Source organism: Lipophrys pholis (genome assembly GCF_963383615.2).
Source record: "Lipophrys pholis genome assembly, chromosome: 10".
Classification (NCBI taxonomy): Eukaryota; Metazoa; Chordata; class Actinopteri; order Blenniiformes; family Blenniidae; genus Lipophrys; species Lipophrys pholis.
The window spans coordinates 166,908-187,200 of record NC_137640.1 but is presented as its reverse complement, the minus strand read 5'-3'; the positions used below and the strand labels follow the sequence as shown (position 1 = coordinate 187,200).

Genomic DNA, 20,293 nt, shown 5'->3' with positions numbered 1-20,293 from the left:
CTCTCTTCTATTCCTCTCTCCTCTCTCTCTCTCTCCTCTCTCTCTCTCTCTCCTCTCTCTCCTCTCTCTCTCTTCTCTTCTATCCTCTCTCTCTCTCTTCTATTCCTCTCTCTCTCTCCTCTTCTATTCCTCTCTCTCTCTCTCTTCTATTCCTCTCTCTCTCCCTCTCTTCTATTCCTCTCTCTCCTCTTCTATTCCTCTCTCTCTCCCTCTTCTAGTCCTCTCTCTCTCTCTCTTCTATTCCTCTCTCTCTTCTCTTCTATTCCTCTCTCTCTCTCTCTTCTTCTATTCCTCTCTCTCTCTCTCTTCTATTCCTCTCTCTCTCTCTCTTCTATTCCTCTCTCTCCCTCTTCTATTCCTCTCTCTCTCTCTCTTCTATTCCCTCTCTCCCTCTTCTATTCCTCTCTCTCTCTCTCTCTCTCTCTCTTCTATTCCTCTCTCTCTCTCTCTCTTCTATTCCCTCTCTCTCTCTCTCTCTCTCTCTTCTATTCCTCTCTCTCTTCTCTTCCTCTTTCTCCCTCTCTCTCTCTCTCTCTCTCTCTTCTATTCCCTCTCTCTCCCTCTTCTATTCCTCTCTCTCTCTCTCTCTTCTATTCCTCTCTTCTCTCTCTCTCTTCTATTCCCCTCTCTCTCTCTCTCTCTCTCTTCTATTCCTCTCTCTCTCTCTCTCTCTCTCTCTCTCTCTTCTATTCCTCTCTCTCTCTCTTCTATTCCTCTCTCTCCCTCTTCTATTCCTCTCTCTCTCTCTCTTCTATTCCCCTCTCTCTCTCTCTCTCTCTCTCTTCTATTCCTCTCTCTCTCTCTCATCTATTCCTCTCTCTCTCTCTCCCTCTTCTATTCCTCTCTCTCTCCCTCTTCTATTCCTCTCTCTCCCTCTTCTATTCCTCTCTCTCTCTCTCTCTTCTATTCCTCTCTCTCTCCCTCTTCTATTCCTCTCTCTCTCCCTCTTCTAGTCCTCTCTCTCTCTCTCTCTCCCTCTTCTATTCCTCTCTCTCTCTCCTCTTCTAGTCCTCTCTCTCTCTCTTCTATTCCTCTCTCTCTCTCTTCTATTCCTCTCTCTCTCTCTCTTCTATTCCTCTCTCTCCCTCTTCTATTCCTCTCTCTCTCTCTCTTCTATTCCTCTCTCTCCTCTTCTATTCCTCTCTCTCTCTCCTCTATTCCTCTCTCTCTCCCTCTTCTATTCCTCTCTCTCTCTCTCTTCTATTCCTCTCTCTCTCTCTCTTCTATTCCTCTCTCTCTCCTCTTCTATTCCTCTCTCTCTCTCTCTTCTATTCCTCTCTCTTCTCCCTCTTTCTATTCCTCTCTCTCTCTCTCTTCTATTCCTCTCTCTCTCCCTCTTCTATTCCTCTCTCTCTCTCTCTTCTATTCCTCTCTCTCTCCCTCTTCTATTCCTCTCTCTCCCTCTTCTATTCCTCTCTCTCTCTCTTCTATTCCTCTCTCTCTCCCTCTTCTATTCCTCTCTCTCCCTCTTCTAGTCCTCTCTCTCTCTCTCTCCCTCTTCTATTCCTCTCTCTCTCCCTCTTCTAGTCCTCTCTCTCTCTCTCTCTTCTATTCCTCTCTCTCTCTCTCTTCTATTCCTCTTCTCTCTCTCTCTTCTATTCCTCTCTCTCTCTCTCTTCTATTTCCTCTCTCTCTCCTCTCTTCTATTCCTCTCTCTCCCTCTTCTATTCCTCTCTCTCTCCTCTCTTCTATTCCTCTCTCTCCCTCTTCTATTCCTCTCTCTCTCTCTCTTCTATTCCTCTCTCTCTCCCTCTTCTATTCCTCTCTCTCTCCCTCTTCCTATTCCTCTCTCTCCCTCTTCTATTCCTCTCTCTCTCTCTCTCTCTTCTATTCCCTCTCTCTCCTCTTCTATTCCTCTCTCTCTCTCTTCTATTCCTCTCTCTCTCTCCCTCTTCTATTCCTCTCTCTCTCCCTCTTCTATTCCCCCTCTCTCTCTCTTCTATTCCTCTCTCTCTCCCTCTTCTATTCCTCTCTCTCCTCTCTTCTATTCCCCTCTCTCTCTCTCTTCTATTCCCCTCTCTCTCTCTCTTTCTATTCCTCTCTCTCCCTCTTCTATTCCTCTCTCTCTCTCTCTTCTATTCCTCTCTCTCTCTCCCTCTTCTAGTCCTCTCTCTCTCTCTCTCTCTCTTCTATTCCTCTCTCTCTCTTCTATTCCTCTCTCTCTCTCCCTCTTCTAGTCCTCTCTCTCTCTCTCTCTCCCTCTTCTATTCCTCTCTCTCTCCCTCTTCTATTCCTCTCTCTCTCTCTTCTATTCCTCTCTCTCCCCTCTTCTATTCCTCTCTCTCTCTCTCTTCTATTCCTCTCTCTCTCTCTCTCTCTCTCTCTTTTATTCCTCTCTCTCCCTCTTCTATTCCTCTCTCTCTCTCTCTCTTCTTCTATTCCTCTCTCTCTCTCTCCCTCTTCTATTCCTCTCTCTCTCTCTTCTATTCTACTCTCTCTCTCCTCTTCTATTCCTCTCTCTCTCTCTCTTCTATTCCTCTCTCTCTCTCTCTCTCTCTCTCTCTCCTCTCTTCTATTCCTCTCTCTCCCTCTTCTATTCCTCTCTCTCTCTCTCCTTCTATTCCTCTCTCTCTCTCTCTTCTATTCCTCTCTCTCTCTCTCCCTCTTCTATTCCTCTCTCTCTCTCCCTCTTCTATTCCTCTCTCTCTCTCTCTCTCTTCTATTCCTCTCTCTCTCCCTCTTCTATTCCTCTCTCTCTCTCTTCTATTCCTCTCTCTCTCTCCTCTTCTATTCCTCTCTCTCTCTCCTTCTATTCCTCTCTCTCTCCCTCTTCTATTCCTCTCTCTCTCTCCCTCTTCTATTCCTCTCTCTCTCTCTCTTCTATTCCTCTCTCTCTCCCTCTTCTATTCCTCTCTCCCTCTTCTATTCCTCTCTCTCTCCCTCTTCTATTCCTCTCTCTCTCTCTTCTATTCCTCTCTCTCTCCCTCTTCTATTCCTCTCTCTCTCTCCCTCTTCTATTCCTCTCTCTCTCTCTCTCTCTCTTCTATTCCTCTCTCTCTCCCTCTTCTATTCCTCTCTCTCTCTCTCTCTCTTCTATATTCCCTCTCTCTCTCCCTCTTCTATTCCTCTCTCTCTCTCTCTCTTCTAGTCTCTCTCTCTCTCTTCCTCTTCTATTCCTCTCTCTCTCTCTCTTCTATTCCTCTCTCTCTCTCTCTTCTATTCTCCTCTCTCTCCCCCTCTTCTATTCCTCTCTCTCTCTCCCTCTTCTATCTATTCCTCTCTCTCTCTCTCTTCTATTCCTCTCTCTCTCTTCCTCTTCTATTCCTCTCTCTCTCTCTCTTCTATTCCTCTCTCTCTCCCTCTTCTATTCCTCTCTCTCTCTCTCTCTCTCTCTCTTCTCTCTCTCTCTCTCTCTTCTATTCCTCTCTCTCTCTCTTCTCTGCTCTCTCTCTCTCTCTCTTCTATTCCTCTCTCTCTCTCTCTTCTATTCCTCTCTCTCTCCCTCTTCTATTCCTCTCTCTCTCTCTCTCTTCTATTCCTCTCTCTCTCTTCCTCTTCTATTCCTCTCTCTCTCTCTCTTCTATTCCTCTCTCTCTCCCTCTTCTATTCCTCTCTCTCTCTCTCTCTCTCTCTCTCTCTCGCTCTATCTCTCTCTCTCTCTCTTCTATTCCTCTCTCTCTCTCTCTCTCTCTCTCTCTCCTCTCTCTCTCTCTCTTCTATTCCTCTCTCTCTCTCTCTTCTATTCCTCTCTCTCTCCCTCTTCTATTCCTCTCTCTCTCTCTCTTCTATTCCTCTCTCTCTCTCCCTCTTCTATTCCTCTCTCTCTCTCCCTCTTCTATTCCTCTCTCTCTCTCTTCTATTCCTCTCTCTCTCTCTCTCTCTCTCTTCTATTCCTCTCTCTCTCTCTCTTCTGTTCCTCTCTCTCTCCCTCTTCCATTCCTCTCTCTCTCTCTCTCTCTCTCTCTTCTATTCCTCTCTCTCTCTCTCTTCTATTCCTCTCTCTCTCCCTCTTCTATTCCTCTCTCTCTCTCTCTTCTATTCCTCTCTCTCTCCTCTCTTCTATTCCTCTCTCTCTCTCTTCTATTCCTCTCTCTCTCTCTCTTCTATTCCTCTCTCTCTCTCTCTCTCTCTTCTATTCCTCTCTCTCTCTCTCTCTTCTATTCCTCTCTCTCTCTCTCTTCTATTCCTCTCTCTCTCCTCTCTTCTATTCCTCTCTCTCTCTCTTCTATTCCTCTCTCTCTCTCTCTCTTCTATTCCTCTCTCTCTCTCTCTCTCTCTCTCTTCTATTCCTCTCTCTCTCTCTCTTCTATTTCCTCTCTCCCTCTTTCTATTCCTCTCTCTCTCTCTCTTCTATTCCTCTCTCTCTTCCTCTTCCATTCCTCTCTCTCTCCTCTTCTATTCCTCTCTCCCTCTTCTATTCCTCTCTCTCTCTCTTCTATTCCTCTCTCTCTTCCTCTTCCATTCCTCTCTCTCTCTCTTCTATTCTCCTCTCTCCCTCTTCTATTCCTCTCTCTCTCTCTTCTATTCCTCTCTCTCTTCCTCTTCTCCATTCCTCTCTCTCCCTCTTCTATTCCTCTCTCTCCCTCTTCTATTCCTCTCTCTCTCTTCTATTCCTCTCTCCCTCTCTTCTATTCCTCTCTCTCTTCCTCTTCTGTTCCTCTCTCTCCCTCTTCTATTCCCTCTCTCTCTCTTCTATTCCTCTCTCTCTCTCTCTCTTCTATTCCTCTCTCTCTCTCTCTTCTCTCTCTCTCTCTCTCTCTCTCTCTCTCTCTCTCTCTTCTATTCCTCTCTCTCTCTCTTCTATTCCTCTCTCTCTCTCTCTTCTATTCCTCTCTCTCTCTCTCTCTTCTATTCCTCTCTCTCTCCCCTCTTCTATTCCTCTCTCTCCCTGTCCTATCCCATGTACTTCTCCCCCCCAACCGGTCAAGGTGGATGCCCCCCCCCCCCCCCCCCCCCCCCCTCCAGAGTCTAGGCTCCGCCCCCTGTCTTCCTGAGAGGGAGTTCTTCCTGGTTTCCTCTGTTGCTTGTTCCATCTGCTGCTCTGGAAGGTTTAGTTGGGTTCTGTTGTTCTCTATCATTGTAAGAGGTTCTGGAAGGTTTAAGGTTGGGTTTCTGTTGTTCTCTATCATTGTAAGAGGTTCTGGAAGGTTTAGTTGGGTTCTGTTGTTCTCTATCATTGTAAGAGGTTCTGGAAGGTTTAGTTGGGTTCTGTTGTTCTCTATCATTTGTAAGAGGTTCTGGAAGGTTTAGTTGGGTTCTGTTGTTCTCTATCATTGTAAGAGGTTCTGGAAGGTTTAGTTGGGTTCTGTTGTTCTCTATCATTGTAAGAGGTTCTGGAAGGTTTAGTTGATGTGATTTAGAACTTTACAAATAAAATTGAATTGAATGTGTTGTCCTCCAACACGGCTTGAGTCATACAAACAAACAAACAAACAAACAAACAAACAAACAAACAAACAAACAAAGAAAGAAAGAAAGAAAGAAAGAAAGAAAGAAAGAAAGAAAAAGAAAGGTTCTCACACAGCTGTTAGCTAACAACCCATCCTAAATCAGCAACCTTCACCTTCAGCTAGCATTTGAGCTATTTCTGCTGAGATCAGCGACTTTCAGATTTCACTTGCCAACTGAAGCTAACAATGCTAACAAACAGCTACAACGGCCACGTTGGTCCGTTTCAGCTTCTTTAGCGACTTTTAACTGATTTGACATTTTAGCAGAAATATGAGACACAATCTGTCTTCAGTCTCTCGTCTCACATCAGTGTCGTTTCGTTTATTCACCAACAAATCGATTGGACATTTTCCCAAAAAACAAGATTTTTGTGTTTGTTTTCTTTTTCCCGACTGTTTTTATTGATTTTTCAGTTTTTACACAAAGTAAGTTTGTGCAGAAGTTTAATGTATAAATGTGAGACGCAGTGCAGGGACCTGGGGGGTCCACCACCACTGTAAGATACCTTTTATATCTAAAAACAAAAAGATTTGGTGTCCATATCAAAAAGATTTACTGGCTAATGGTTTAGAAGAGAGTAAAGACGGTGATCTGAATTATAGAATAAAATTCTTTTTATCAAACCATAATTTATTATTAATGATTATTTTCTTTAACTCAGCTCTTTAACTCAAGTCAAGTCCTTCTATATATATTTAATGTGCAGTGAAATGCTTTAAGTACATGTCTTTCACTGAAACAATAGTTTTCCCTGAATAGAAGAATAAAAATCTAAAAATTTAATTTAGAACAGAAATAATGAAAATAGCACACTATATGACACTATTATTACTGGGCATGTCCCGATCACACTTTCTGGCCCTGATACCGATCCGATTTTACAGAACTGAGTATCGGTCGATACCGATACTTTTCCCGATCCGATACTTCCATTACTATTGCAAAGATACTCAATAGTGTATTATTGGATCAACCAAGATGTCCGGAGCTAAAAGTACTATTAGCAGAAGCTTTGTTTACCTAGAAATTATTGTAAAACTCACTGATTGAATCAAAATACTTCTCAGAACGACTTCAGAACTTCTTTAAACTTTATTCAGTCAGAACAACTAAACCCAGTTACTCTCTGCAGTCTTGTTTCTCTTATTTATCTTAACTTAAACTACTTCACCTGCATTTTGTGGCAAATTAAAAACATTTTTTAAAATGAAACCCAGTGAATCAGTTTTAACATATAAACTATAAAAAACTACAATATAAACAGTATTCAGTAAAACCACTTCTACTTCAAAGTGTCTTTGACTGGTTGGGTTGAAAATAAGTCCTAAAAAAGTGCAAATACAATAATAAAAATAAATAAATAAATGTTAAACATAAATACTCTCAGGCTCCAATGTAACTTCTTTGTGTATTAAATTCCAGTTTACCTTAAAGCAGTACGAGAGGTTGGACCTGAAGGTCACTAAACATTTACAGTTCAATGTGAAGTATAAACACTTCATTCTACTTCAAAGTGGTAAAACCTGTTTGACTAAAGTACTCTGAACATAGTACTCTCAAAAACGAATTCACAATATGATCTTTGTCCTCCCTGTCCTTCTCCCAAACCTCCGTCACACCTCACTATGAACATGGCTCACCACCAGGCTTCAGGGCATGTAGTACACCTGCCAGGCCTTTAGGGGCGCTGTGACTCACCAAACACAACAAGAACACAGAAGAAGACAGACCACATAGAAATATAGAAGTAGACTCCTGGACATAGACACATACACCACTATATATAACTCTAGTTTTATAGGTCTATGGCCCCGCTCCGCCTGCTTCTAGCTTCTGCAGCTCCACCCGAGCTTCTAGTCCCTGATTGTTCTGGTTATTAGGTGACGTAGCGGACCGCGGTGGAGGAGGAGGGGGACGATTACGTCATCTTTTGTCCACAGATGATGGTGTTTGCTGAGCGTACTCCACCGCATGTTTACTTTTTAGATGTCTTATCAGATTAGTTGTGTTAAACGAAGCTCTGGTGCTCCACCTCTCGGGACTGTGGTGAAGCTCTGGTGCTCCACCTCTCGGGACTGTGGTGAAGCTCTGGTGCTCCACCTCTCGGGACTGTGGTGACGCTCTGGTGCTCCACCCCTCAGGACTGTGGTGAAGCTCTGGTGCTCCACCTCTCAGGACTGGTTTGGTTATCCACCTTAAACTCCCTCCAGACTGCTGGTTGATCCTCTCAGTGGCTTCAGGCTGCTCACCTCAGTTTACGGCAGGTGGCACACGGGGCTGCTTTACGGCAGGTCGCACACGGGGCTCGCTTTACTGCAGGTCGCACACGGGGCTCGCTTTACGGCAGGTCGCACACGGGGCTCGCTTTACTGCAGGTCGCACACGGGGCTCGCTTTACGGCAGGTCGCACACGGGGCTCGCTTTACGGCAGGTCGCACACGGGGCTCGCTTTACTGCAGGTCGCACACGGGGCTCGCTTTACGGCAGGTCGCACACGGGGCTGCTTTACGGCAGGTCGCACACGGGGCTCGCTTTACGGCAGGTCGCACACGGGGCTCGCTTTACGGCAGGTCGCACTCGGGGCTCGCTTTACGGCAGGTCGCACTTGGGGCTCGCTTTACGGCAGGTCGAACACGGGGCTCGCTTTACGGCAGGTCGCACTCGGGGCTCGGTTTACGGCAGGTCACACACGGGGCTCGCTTTACGGCAGGTCGCACACGGGGCTCGCTTTACGGCAGGTGGCACACGGGGCTCGCTTTACGGCAGGTCGCACTCGGGGCTTGCTTTACGGCAGGTCGAACACGGGGCTCGCTTTACGGCAGGTCGCACTCGGGGCTTGCTTTACGGCAGGTCGCTCACGGGGCTCGCTTTACGGCAGGTCGAACACGGGGCTCGCTTTACGGCAGGTCGCACTCGGGGCTCGCTTTACGGCAGGTCACACACGGGGCTCGCTTTACGGCAGGTCGAACACGGGGCTCGCTTTACGGCAGGTCGAACACGGGGCTCGCTTTACGGCAGGTGGCACACGGGGCTCGCTTTACGGCAGGTGGCACACGGGGCTCGCTTTACGGCAGGTCGCACTCGGGGCTTGCTTTACGGCAGGTCGAACACGGGGCTCGCTTTACGGCAGGTCGAACACGGGGCTCGCTTTACGGCAGGTGGCACACGGGGCTCGCTTTACGGCAGGTGGCACACGGGGCTCGCTTTACGGCAGGTGGCACACGGGGCTCGCTTTACGGCAGGTGGCACACGGGGCTCGCTTTACGGCAGGTCGCACTCGGGGCTCGCTTTACGGCAGCTGACGGGAAAAAGTGTTTTTCTTTTGTTTTTTTATAGATCGGCGGGGTGATCGGCTGGATCTGCCGATTCCAGATCACTCACAAATCTCCAAATCACATATTCTGCTCCACAGCAGATTAGACATTCAGAGTCGGTTACCATGGTGATTTATCCTGGGAAGAAGTGAACCAGCGTTGTAGTACGGAAAACCTGAGTTAATCCTGAAGTTACCTAGATCAGAGAAAACCAGTGTTAATCTTGAAGTTACCTCCATAAGAGAAAACCAGAGTTAATCCTGAAGTTACCTTGATAAGAGAAAACCTGAGTTAATCCTGAAGTTTCCTCCATAAGAGAAAACCAGAGTTAATCCTGAAGTTACCTAGATCAGAGAAAACCAGTGTTAATCTTGAAGTTACCTCCATAAGAGAAAACCAGAGTTAATCCTGAAGTTACCTTGATAAGAGAAAACCAGAGTTAATCCTGAAGTTACCTAGATCAGAGAAAACCAGTGTTAATCTTGAAGTTACCTCCATAAGAGAAAACCAGAGTTAATCCTGAAGTTACCTTGATAAGAGAAAACCTGAGTTAATCCTGAAGTTTCCTCCATAAGAGAAAACCAGAGTTAATCCTGAAGTTACCTAGATCAGAGAAAACCAGTGTTAATCTTGAAGTTACCTCCATAAGAGAAAACCAGAGTTAATCCTGAAGTTACCTCCATAAGAGAAAACCAGAGTTAATCCTGAAGTTACCTAGATCAGAGAAAACCAGAGTTAATCCTCAAATTAATCCAGAATAGTGCTACAAATAGCTACAATAGTTTACAAAGCTAACTAGCTAAGTATGTAAATGCTAAGTAGTGAAAATAGTTCACATAGCTCAGTAGCTACAAATGCTAAGCAGCTACAAATGCTAAGCAGCTACAAATGCTGAGTGGCTAAAGGTGTTAAGATAGCTCAGTAGCTACAAATGCTAAGCAGCTACAAATGCTAAGTGGCTAAAAGAACTAACATAGTTCAGTAGCTAAAAATGTTGAGTGGCCACAATAGCTAACCTAATTACCTAGCTACAAATGCTAAGTAGCTCCAAGTGCTAATTCGCTAAAGAACTAACACAGCTGAGTAGCTACCAATGTTATGTGGCTAAAATAACTCCCATAGCTATATGGCTGCTTCTAGCATTGCTAAAAAAAGTCAAATGTGTCATCCGATGATTTAATTGTCTGAAACCCGAGGCCTCTGAAACGTTTCCATGTGACTCAGTGCTGAGTCACCGTGTGAAGCTAGCAGGTGTGACTGGGAGGCGCTAACAGACACTATCTGGACGAACCAGAAGAACACACCAGAACACGCGTGAACACGCCTGGAACCTTTAACCCAAAGTCTCCCAAACGTTTAGTTTGGAGCTAGCACGGTGACCTGTTGCTATCCAGCTGCTAACTGGCTACTAACTGTCCGCCAAAGCAGCCAAATTACCTTAAGCTAACATGGTTACACCAGCTAAAAGAGCTAAGTGGCTCCCTGCTAACGTGCAATAAGCTTAAAAAGAAGCAAGCTCGCACACGACTGCATGACAGACTGATGAGTCACCGTTTGGCGTGCTAATATGTGAAGCACCGACGGCGTCAACAGTTTCACACTTAATGTTTTTCTTTGGATAACGATGACTCACGAGGTCTCTCCTCACCCTACTCTTTCACCCTACTCTCTCACCCAACTCTCTCACCCTACTCTTTCACCCTACTCTCTCACCCAACTCTCTCACCCTACTCTTTCACCCTACTCTCTCACCCAACTCTCTCACCCAACTCTCTCACCCTACTCTCTCACCCAACTCTCTCACCCTACTCTTTCACCCAACTCTCTCACCCAACTCTCTCACCCTACTCTCTCACCCTACTCTCTCACCCTACTCTTTCACCCAACTCTCTCACCCAACTCTCTCACCCTACTCTCTCACCCTACTCTCTCACCCTACTCTCTCACTCTACTCTCTCACCCTACTCTCTCACCCTACTCTTTCACCCTACTCTCTCACCCTACTCTCTCACCCTACTCTTTCACCCTACTCTCTCACCCTACTCTCTCACCCTACTCTCTCACTCTACTCTCTCACCCTACTCTCTCACCCTACTCTTTCACCCTACTCTCTCACCCTACTCTCTCACCCTACTCTTTCACCCTACTCTCTCACCCTACTCTCTCACCCTACTCTTTCACCCTACTCTCTCACCCTACTCTCTCACCCTACTCTCTCACCCTACTCTTTCACCCTACTCTCTCACCCTACTCTCTCACCCTACTCTCTCACCCTACTCTCTCACCCTACTCTTTCACCCTACTCTCTCACCCAACTCTCTCACCCTACTCTCTCACCCTACTCTTTCACCCTACTCTCTCACCCTACTCTCTCACCCTACTCTCTCGGCTCACAACAGACATGTTAGCTCCAGCGGCTAACTGTCTCCTCCCCAAAAAAAGCTTTGGCGAAGGAGCGAAAGGTCTCATAATCCACTAGTTAAATGTATTGGCCGGTGTTACCGACCAACTGGTTCCCCTGTTAACTGGTTACCGAGTTCCTCCAGTGTTTGTTGCTGTGGCCAATAAGAGCTAATGTTGAAAACCCAACTGAAATCCATAGACATCCCAGTAAACGTTTAGTTTCGAAGTGCCGAAGCAGCAACGACGGACACTAAAGGAAGTTGATAACCAGTTAATCTGAAACACCGGCGTCCAGGAGTGACAGCGTCGCCTCACCAGGGTTGGTCCCTTTACGCTAGCTGGACAGTTCACCACTAGGGATATTATATTTCAATAATCACTGATGTCGGAGGTAGTTTATGGCAGGTAAAGAATGTAAAGTACATTGCTGTTGTAAAATCGTAGAACAGGGCCTCGTATGGTAATGTTCCCGAAGAGGGACGGAAACCAGCTCTTCTCCCCTTTTAGCCGATAGAGCTCATTTTGGCGTTTTAGCCAATTAGGCTAAATAAACCATTTTAGCCAATAAAGCTAGTTCAGCCACCTCAGCCTCGAAAGCTACTTTAGCTGTTTTAGCCCATAAAGCTACTTTAGCTGTTTTAGCCCATAAAGCTACTTTAGCTGTTTTAGCACATTAAGCTACTTTAGCTGTTTTAGCACATTAAGCTAATTCAGCCACTTTGGCCAGAAAAGCTTATTAAGCCACTTTATGTCGTTAGCATTTTGCTGTTGTTTGCTCGCTTGTCTCAACAGGTGAAACCAGGCGTGACTCCGACACAGACGGGTGTGTCACTCTCACTGTCTGTGTGAGAGAGAGAGAGAGAGAGAGAGAGAGAGAGAGGCATGTGAGGTGTGTGAGGTGTGTCTTCAGCTCTTTGTTCTGGTTCCTTCAGTCAGTCCGGAACAGTTGGAGCAGCCGTTACACCTGAGCTCTGCTCCTTGATTTGGACTATATTTTGGGACTCTACTGGACTCTGTTGGACTCTACTGGACTGTATTGGACTCCATTGGACTCTACTGGACTCTAGTGGACTGTATTGGACTCTGTTGGAGATTTCGTTTGCAGCCATGATCCAGATCTCTTCTTGGTTCTTTGTGTTGAACTTTCTGGTAAGAAACAACAAGAAGGTTTGATCATGATTCTACATGTAGATCTATAATACTAGTACACTGGAGATGTGATACTAGAACCACACGCACACACACACACACACACACACACACACACACACACACACACACACACACACACACACACACACACACACACACACACACACACACACACACACACACACACACACACACACATAGATAGACTCATAGACGTATAGAAGCAGATGAAAACATATAGAACTGGACTCAGAATATTGAATTAGATTCAGAATATCGAAGTATATGTAGTTATATAGAAGTAGCATTAGACATATAGAAGTACACTCAAACATTCTAAGTATATGTAAACACATAGAAGTAGACTCAAATTATAGAATAGGACTAATAGACATATAGAAGGGAATGTAGACATATAGAAGTAGACCATATTATTATAGCAGTAGACTCAGACATTATAAGTAGATGTAGTAAAATAAATGTCTAAGTCGGGATCTTGGCCATGTCGCAGGTCGTCGCCCTGGTTTGTTCTGGCTCCGCTGACATTCCAGTGAGGAAGAAGCGCCACTGGATCCTCCCTCCGACGCCACTAAGAGAAAATAAGGATTACACGAATCTCAAACACATCGCCAAGGTGAGCCCGTCTCCCACTCCCGCCTCCCTCCTCAGCTGCATTGTTGCTGAGCTCCTGCAATCATTCCCACCCTCTGCTTCCAGATTCGCTCTGACTATGACACGGGATCCAACGTGGTGTACTCCCTGGAGGGCATTGGCGCCAGCAAGTTCCCATTCCACCTGTTTGTAGTTGACCCCAACACTGGAGCCATCCGAGTGACCAAAGTCCTGGACCGGGAGGAAATCGACACTTACTACGTGAGTGAATCTAGATCCAAATCACCAAGTCAGATGTCCCACTTGTTCACACCACTACATCCTGACGGCTGTATTCCCATTAAAACCTTTGAATTCCCATTAAAACCTTTGAATTCCCATTAAAACCTTTGAATTCCCATTAAAACCTTTGAATTCCCATTAGGAAATTTGCTAAAATTGGGCATTGCACAGGGTGAGAGGCGTCAGGTGGGAGTAGGTATACTCACAAGCCCCCGGTGACCTGGAGAAAAAACTGGGTGACCTGGAGAAATGATTGGATGACCTGGAGAGGAGTGATTGAGAGGAACGACTGGGTGACCTGGAGAAATGACTGGATGACCTGGAGAGGAGATATTGGGAGGAACGTCCTGCCCGACCTGAACCCGGGTCTTCATTTAGTTTGACACCTTCCAGGGCGGGACTCCTGGCTGAGTAGCAGCTTGGCCTGGACCTCAATAATCTGTCTCTGAATTAAGACTTTGAAACATCGATCTTGTGGATCGGTGCTCCGTGACTGTCTGACTAGCTGTGTGTAGCTCCATAGCTACTGTGTAGATACTGGAACACCTCAGTACAATGTCCTGGCAGCAGCGTAGGTTATGTTTTATTCTACTTTTCTAGAGCAGATAAAAACACTGAGCTGCTGTTCAACACAATGTAATTTGTCAGGAACCGGAAATGCCGTCACAGAATATGGAAAAATGGAGAATTGAAAGTGGGTGGAGCAGAAGTGTACTGGTCGGTCTACATCCCCACCCTCACCTGGCCTCATGAACTCTGGGTCATGACCAAATGGGCTTTCTCTGCAGGGTGGGGGCACCACTCTTGATGCCAATGGTAATAGAGTGATAAAGTGATGGAGTGATAATTCTCGGTATTCAGAGAAACAATTTGGATTTCTGTCTGAAAAGTGAGACTTTTGATCAAAAGAATTTAGAATTTTGAGGATTTAAATCAGAATTCAGATGATATATTGAGAATTAAAAGAAAACAAGTGGGAATCTTGTGTGACAGAGTGGGAATTCCGACCTAAATAAAGTTGGAATCATGGGATTAAAGTCGGAATTATGAAAGAAGAAAAAAAAAAGTGAATTTGGAGATTAAAATCCGAACTGTAAGATTTCAGATTTCAGCAGCTGAAATTCTGAGAAACAAGTCAGGTTTCTGTGGAAAATGTAAGGATTCCGATGTTGATGTACAAATTCTGAAATGGAGTACGGAATGAGTTTCTCCCATAATCCCCAGCTGTCGGGCGTCGCCACATACCTGAACGGAACGCTGGCCGAGAAGAACATCGACATCCGCGTCAAGGTCTTGGATGAGAATGACAACGCTCCGGTCTTTGGAAAGTTCGGACCCGCCGACGTTCTGGAGCTCAGCCCCACAGGTCAGTGCGATGCTAGCTAGCACAAGCTAGCACTGGCTCACGCGTCTAATGCAGCTAAACTCCTCCAGGGACGAGGGTGGTGAAAATCAACGCCACCGATGCCGATGAGAAGGAAAACAAGAACTCCAAGATCATGTATTCTATCGTGGAGCAGAGACCCAATCATGGCATGTTCTCCATCAAGAGCGACGGAACCATCTGTGTGAACAAACCTGTGCTGGACCGAGAGGTAGCTGTTAGCTTAGCACTGTTAGCACCTTCAGATTTCTTTTCAAACGTTCGCTTGTGTAGCTACAGTAGCCACACCATAGCCTTGTAAAATACAGTGTTAGCATAGCATTATGGTGGTTCCAGGTGGCGGATCAGTACATTCTGGTGGTCAAAGGTCAGGATCTAAACGGAGAGCCGGGTGGGAACAGCGGAACCGGAACCGTTACCATCAATGTCCGTGACGTCAATGACAACCTTCCCACGCTGGAGAAAGAGCAAGTAGGTTTAGTCGTTGATGCGCGATCCTGAGAGAAACGCTTCCATGTTGACGTGTGTTCAATGTGTTCCAGTACGAAGGGAGCATCGAGGAGAACGTCCACGGTGTGGAGGTGATGCGGATCAAGGCCCAAGACCTGGACCTGGAAGGCACGGAGAATTGGGAGACTGTGTTTGACATCGTCAATGGAAATGAAGCCGGCTACTTCAGCATCAGAACCGACCCGAAAACCAATGAAGGAATCCTCATGCTGGACAAGGTGCTAGCAGCTAGCCACCTTTAGCTTTAGCTGCTGTTCGCTACTGTTAGCCACTTTAGCTGGTGCTACCTACTGTTAGCTGCTGTTAGCCACCTTTAGCTCTGTTAGGCTAACCTCTCTAATTGTGTTTAGCTAAGTTAGCTCTTTTTAGCCACTGACTGTTGGCATGTAGCACGACTCAGGCTGCTGACGTCCCCTGTCCATCCCTGTCCATCCCTGTCCATCCCTGTCCATCCCTGTCCATCCCTGTCCATCCCTGTCTATCCCTGTCCAGGCTGTGGACTACGAGGATGTGAAGAACCTGGACCTTGGTCTCTCTGTGAGGAACAAGGCACCACCGTACGGTTCTGGATTGTCTGGGGGTGCAGCCAATATCAATTTTGGGGGCGGAGGTGGAGGTGGAGGAGGCGGTGGTGGTGGCGGTGGCGGCGGCGGCGGCGGCGGTGGCGGCGGCGGCGGCGGCGGCGGCGGCGGCAGCAGCAGCGGCGGCGGTGGGGGCGGTAGTACAGATTTTGGATTTACTTCAGGAGGAACTTCATGGACAAGCACGACGGCCTTCAAAACATACCCGATCAAAATTAAAGTGAAGAATCAGCCCGAGGGTCCCCGGTTCGATCCCAAGGTCAAAGGTATCCCCATCTCAGAGGGCTCCAGCTTCAACTTCCAAGACGTCATCGCCCGCTACCCCGCCATCGATGGAGACACTCTGGAACCGGCACAGAACGTCAGGTTAGCAACTTAGCACAACCAGCTCAGCTGATCATCCCGCAGGAAGTGACGCTCTCCGTGTTCTGCTGCAGGTATGTCAAAGGTTTCGATCCCGACAACTGGCTAACCATCGACCCCAAAACGGCTGAGATCCGCCTGAACAAGATGCCTGACAGAGAATCTCCAGTTCTGGTCAACGGAACGTATTTAGCTCAAGTTCTCTGCATCTCCGAAGGTACTGACATACTCAAGGCTCTACGATGTTCTCCTACAGACGTACTTAAGCTTCAACAATGTTATCTTTATTGTCTTTTAATCTTATTATTGTTATTAGTTTCTTTCAAAAAAAAAAGTTTGAAATAAGGATATATGCCATTCCTTCTCTTATTGACGTTCTCCAACTGACGTTCTGGTTGCAGACATGCCAGGTAAAACGGCCACGGGAACTGTGGCCATCCAGGTGGAGGACCTGAACGACCACTGCCCCGTCCTGACCAGCGACGTCCACACGCTGTGCACCACGGAGACTGCTGTGATCGTCAATGCTGTCGACCAGGACGGAGACCCCAACGGAGCGCCATTCCACTTCCAGCTGGTCCCGGAGGGAACGCAGGGCAAATGGCAAGCGGAGCACCTGAACGGTGATGAGAGAAATCGTGTTTTACCGCTAGTTCACTGTGTTAGCCACATGATGTCATTTTAGCTGCATTAGCTGCTTGTTCCACTTTGGTTTTCTCCCCCGCCACAGAGACGGCGGCCATCTTGCGGACCCTGGAGACTGTATGGCCCGGGTTGTACCAGGTGGAGTTCACGGTGAAGGACCAGCAGGGCCTAGCCTGCCCAGAACCGCAGAAAGTCACCGTCCAAGTTTGTACGTGTGAAGATGGTGTGAACTGCGGCAAACGAGGCGCTGACAGTGGATCTCGCAAGAGTTCGGTGTTAGGTCCGGCCGGCATCGGCCTGCTGCTGCTGGGCCTCCTGCTACTGCTACGTACGAAACTGCTGTTAGCACACACACTAGCCCTGAGGAGAACCGCGGCTATTATAACACCCCCCCCATTATCTTTCAGTGATTCCTCTGCTGCTGCTCTTCTGCCGATGTGGGGGGGCCGCGGGGTTCCCCGACCTCTTCACCGAGATGCCGTTTGACACCAAGTCGCACCTCATCAACTACCACACTGAGCGGCAGGGCGAGAACACGGTGAGAGGCTTCGCCGCTATGCTAGCTTGATAGCTCTGCTAGCAGTCAAATTAAAATTTTTTTAGCTGTTTTTAGCCATTTCTGTGTGGCGCCCTGAGCCCTAACCCAGCTCAGGGTTAGGGTTACGTAACCCTAACCCTAACCCAGCTCAGAGTTACCTAACCCTAACCCTAACCCAGCTCAGAGTTACCTAACCCTAACCCTAACCCAGCTCAGGGTTACCTAACGCTAACCCTATCCCTAACCCTAACCCTAACCCTAACCCAGCTCAGGGTTACCTAACCCTAACCCTAACCCTAACCCAGCTCAGCATTAGGGTTACCTAACCCTAAGCTACCATGCTGTTTGCAAGAAGTCCCCTTTGTTTCCACAGTTTTTAAGGGTTTTTCCAACACTTGTGAAAGTCCATCTTCTTTTCAAACAACAGGAAGTTCCCCTGCTGAACTTGCCAATGCAGCAAACCGACGGCGGCCCTCGTATGGGCACATTGGGGCCGACTATGGCCTCCGCCCCAACCATGGCGGCCGCTCCAAACGTGGCAGCCGCCCCGCTCGCTGATTTCCAGCAGGCTGGGCCCTTCGTGAGTGGGATGAACAAGGCCGGCTATCAGGAAGAATTCTGGGACATGAACCAAGGAAGAGTTGACGAGGGGTGGAACTCCGACTTCCAGAGCCGGCAAGTCGGAGGAGGTGGGATCTTTGACGGCATGGCAGTGCCGGACCACTTCCTGCAGCAGTACTACGAACAGGTAAAGAAGGGTTGGCTGTTGTAGCTGTTAGCCGTTTTAGCTTTTGTGGCTCTTTTAACCGTTTTTTGCGTTTTTGTCAATGTAACAGTTTTAGCATTGTTAGCTTTTTTATAACGGGTGTTGTTGCCCCCCAGGTGACCCGGGTGGGGGAGGAGCTGGGAGTAAAAGACGGGATGCTGGTGTACGACTCGGAGGGTGTAGCTTCTCCCGCCGGATCGGTGGGCTGCTGCAGTCTTCTGGAGAGCCAGAACAACCTCCAATTCCTAGACGACCTGGGACCCAAGTTCAAAACCCTGGCCGAGGTGTGCGGAGGCCAGAAGGCCCCAGAGGAGCCGGCAGCCCCCCCTCCTCTCCCCCGTGCCCCCCCACCGCAACCGCAGCCCACCGTCTCCAGCGTGGGGCGCTCGGCGGTCCGAGAGATGACAGAGCGATCGGCGGTCCGAGAGACGACGGACCACTCCGAGTCAGTGACGAGGAGCGTCGGTGTGGCGGCCCAAACCCAGAAAATGGTCCTGCCTCCACAGCAGCCCCCCATCTACTACAGCGCTCCTTCAGTGGTGCAGCCCATGCACTACATGGTCCAACCGCAGGTCCACAATACCCTGTTACTTGCCCAGGCTCCTCCCACCAACCTTCAAGGGATGGTCCTCGTCCAAGACGTCCAGTCAGGACCCCCCCACGGCTCCCAGACCATGATGGTGGTGGAGGGGAGGGTCCCCTCAGGGTCCGTCAAGGTGTTGAAAGGGGGTACCTTTGTTCAGGGGGGGACACTCCAAACAGGAGGTCTGGTTCAGGGGGGGCACCTCCAATCAGGGGGTTTGGTTCATGGGGGGACCATCGTTCAGGGGGGGACGCTCCAGTCAGGGGGTTTGGTTCATGGGGGGACCATCGTTCAGGGGGGGACGCTCCAGTCAGGGGGTTTGGTTCATGGGGGGACCCTCATTCAGGGAGGGACCTTTGTTCAGGGTGGAACCCTCCAGTCAGGGGGTCTGGTTCAGGGGGGGACCCTCAAGTCAGGGGGTCTGGTTCAGGGGGGGTCCCTTGTTCAGGGGGGAAGCCTGCAGTCAGGGAGTCTGATTCAGGGGGGGACCCTCAAGTCAGGGGGTCTGGTTCAGGGGGGGTCCCTTGTTCAGGGGGGAAGCCTCCAGTCAGGGGGTCTGCTTCAGGGGGGGACCCTCCAGTCAGGGGGTCTAGTTCAGGGGGGGTCCCTTGTTCAGGGAGGAAGCCTCCAGTCAGGGGGTCTGGTTCAGGGGGGGTCTCTTTCTGGCCAGAGAGTGGTGGTAACAGGGGCGTCGAGCAGCAGTGGGGGCGGACACCAAAGTGGGGGCTCCCAGACCAGGAAGACCAGCCGAACCACCCGGACCAGCACCACGCTCAGCTCGGGCCCCCATTGAGTCTTTTTCAGACTTTTCCGGGACACTTCCACTTCACATTCTTCTTCTTCTCCTGCTTTAGGGATCGAGCCAAAAGGCAGGTCCTCCTTGGGGGGTACTTTCTTTCTTCTTCTTCTGCTTCTTCTCCTTATGTGTAGATGAACCCAAATCTGACCCCCTAAACATGCTCAGAAACTCTCATCAAGACCTAAATATCACGGCTGACCCCCCTGACCTAAATCCAACAGGAAGTTGCCTTTCAAAATAAGATTTCCGGCCCAAATTGCCGTTTGTGCAAATGCTATCCCCCCTGAGGGTGAATATCGTCTTGGCTTCAAAAACCCTCCCAAATGACAGAGGAGGAAAGGTTGTTAATGAATCCCGCCGCCTGCCGGCTCTCATTGATCTGAAGAAACGACCCGAACGCTGATCGACAGAACGAGCAGATGAGAAGCACAACAAGAACCTGCTGAGCAAGATGAGGAAACGTGGGGATCATTTCCTAAAACATGACCCGAGTTAGACCAGCCTGCTGTCATCCACCCTTCATAAATATTGTGTGGGTTCTAACGGGACGAGGGTTCTGTGTCTGAAGTATACGTCTGACTGTTTGGGATCTGAACACTGTCAACGCTCAAGAAATGATACGTGTATTAAATCTATTAGGAGGTATTTTACTAAAATTAAGTTTGAATTCCTGTCCTCCCTGATATCACTACCTGCATGAGGACACTGTTACACAATACTTCTTCTGATAAAGGTTGAATGAATAAAGGAAAGTTAAAGACTCCCAGTTCCAGCTCTTCTTTATCAAAATGATCAGACATTCATTTAAAACACGCTAATGGCCCATTCAAGGGAAACTATGTATGTACTGCAGGTCTTATGTACCAGTTACCCTCCAGGAGTATGTACTGCAGGTCTTATGTACCAGTTACCCTCCAGGAGTATGTACTGCAGGTCTTATGTACCAGTTACCCTCCAGGAGTATGTACTG

General features: G+C 48.1%; 1 protein-coding gene across 1 annotated transcript; it reads left to right on the top strand.

The window, feature by feature from the left end:
* The first annotated feature begins 11,963 nt into the window (after positions 1–11,963).
* On the top strand, positions 11,964–20,084 carry LOC308115408 (desmoglein-2.1-like). Its single transcript, XM_080472881.1, has 14 exons — positions 11,964–12,257; positions 12,772–12,894; positions 12,978–13,133; positions 14,379–14,520; positions 14,589–14,749; positions 14,875–15,009; positions 15,081–15,266; positions 15,541–15,995; positions 16,067–16,209; positions 16,394–16,615; positions 16,723–16,965; positions 17,045–17,175; positions 17,603–17,923; positions 18,058–20,084. Exons 1-14 carry the CDS (start codon positions 12,216–12,218, stop codon positions 19,315–19,317), a joined length of 3,720 nt encoding a protein of 1,239 aa, XP_080329007.1. The 5' UTR covers positions 11,964–12,215; the 3' UTR covers positions 19,318–20,084.
* The last annotated feature ends 209 nt before the right edge of the window (positions 20,085–20,293 follow it).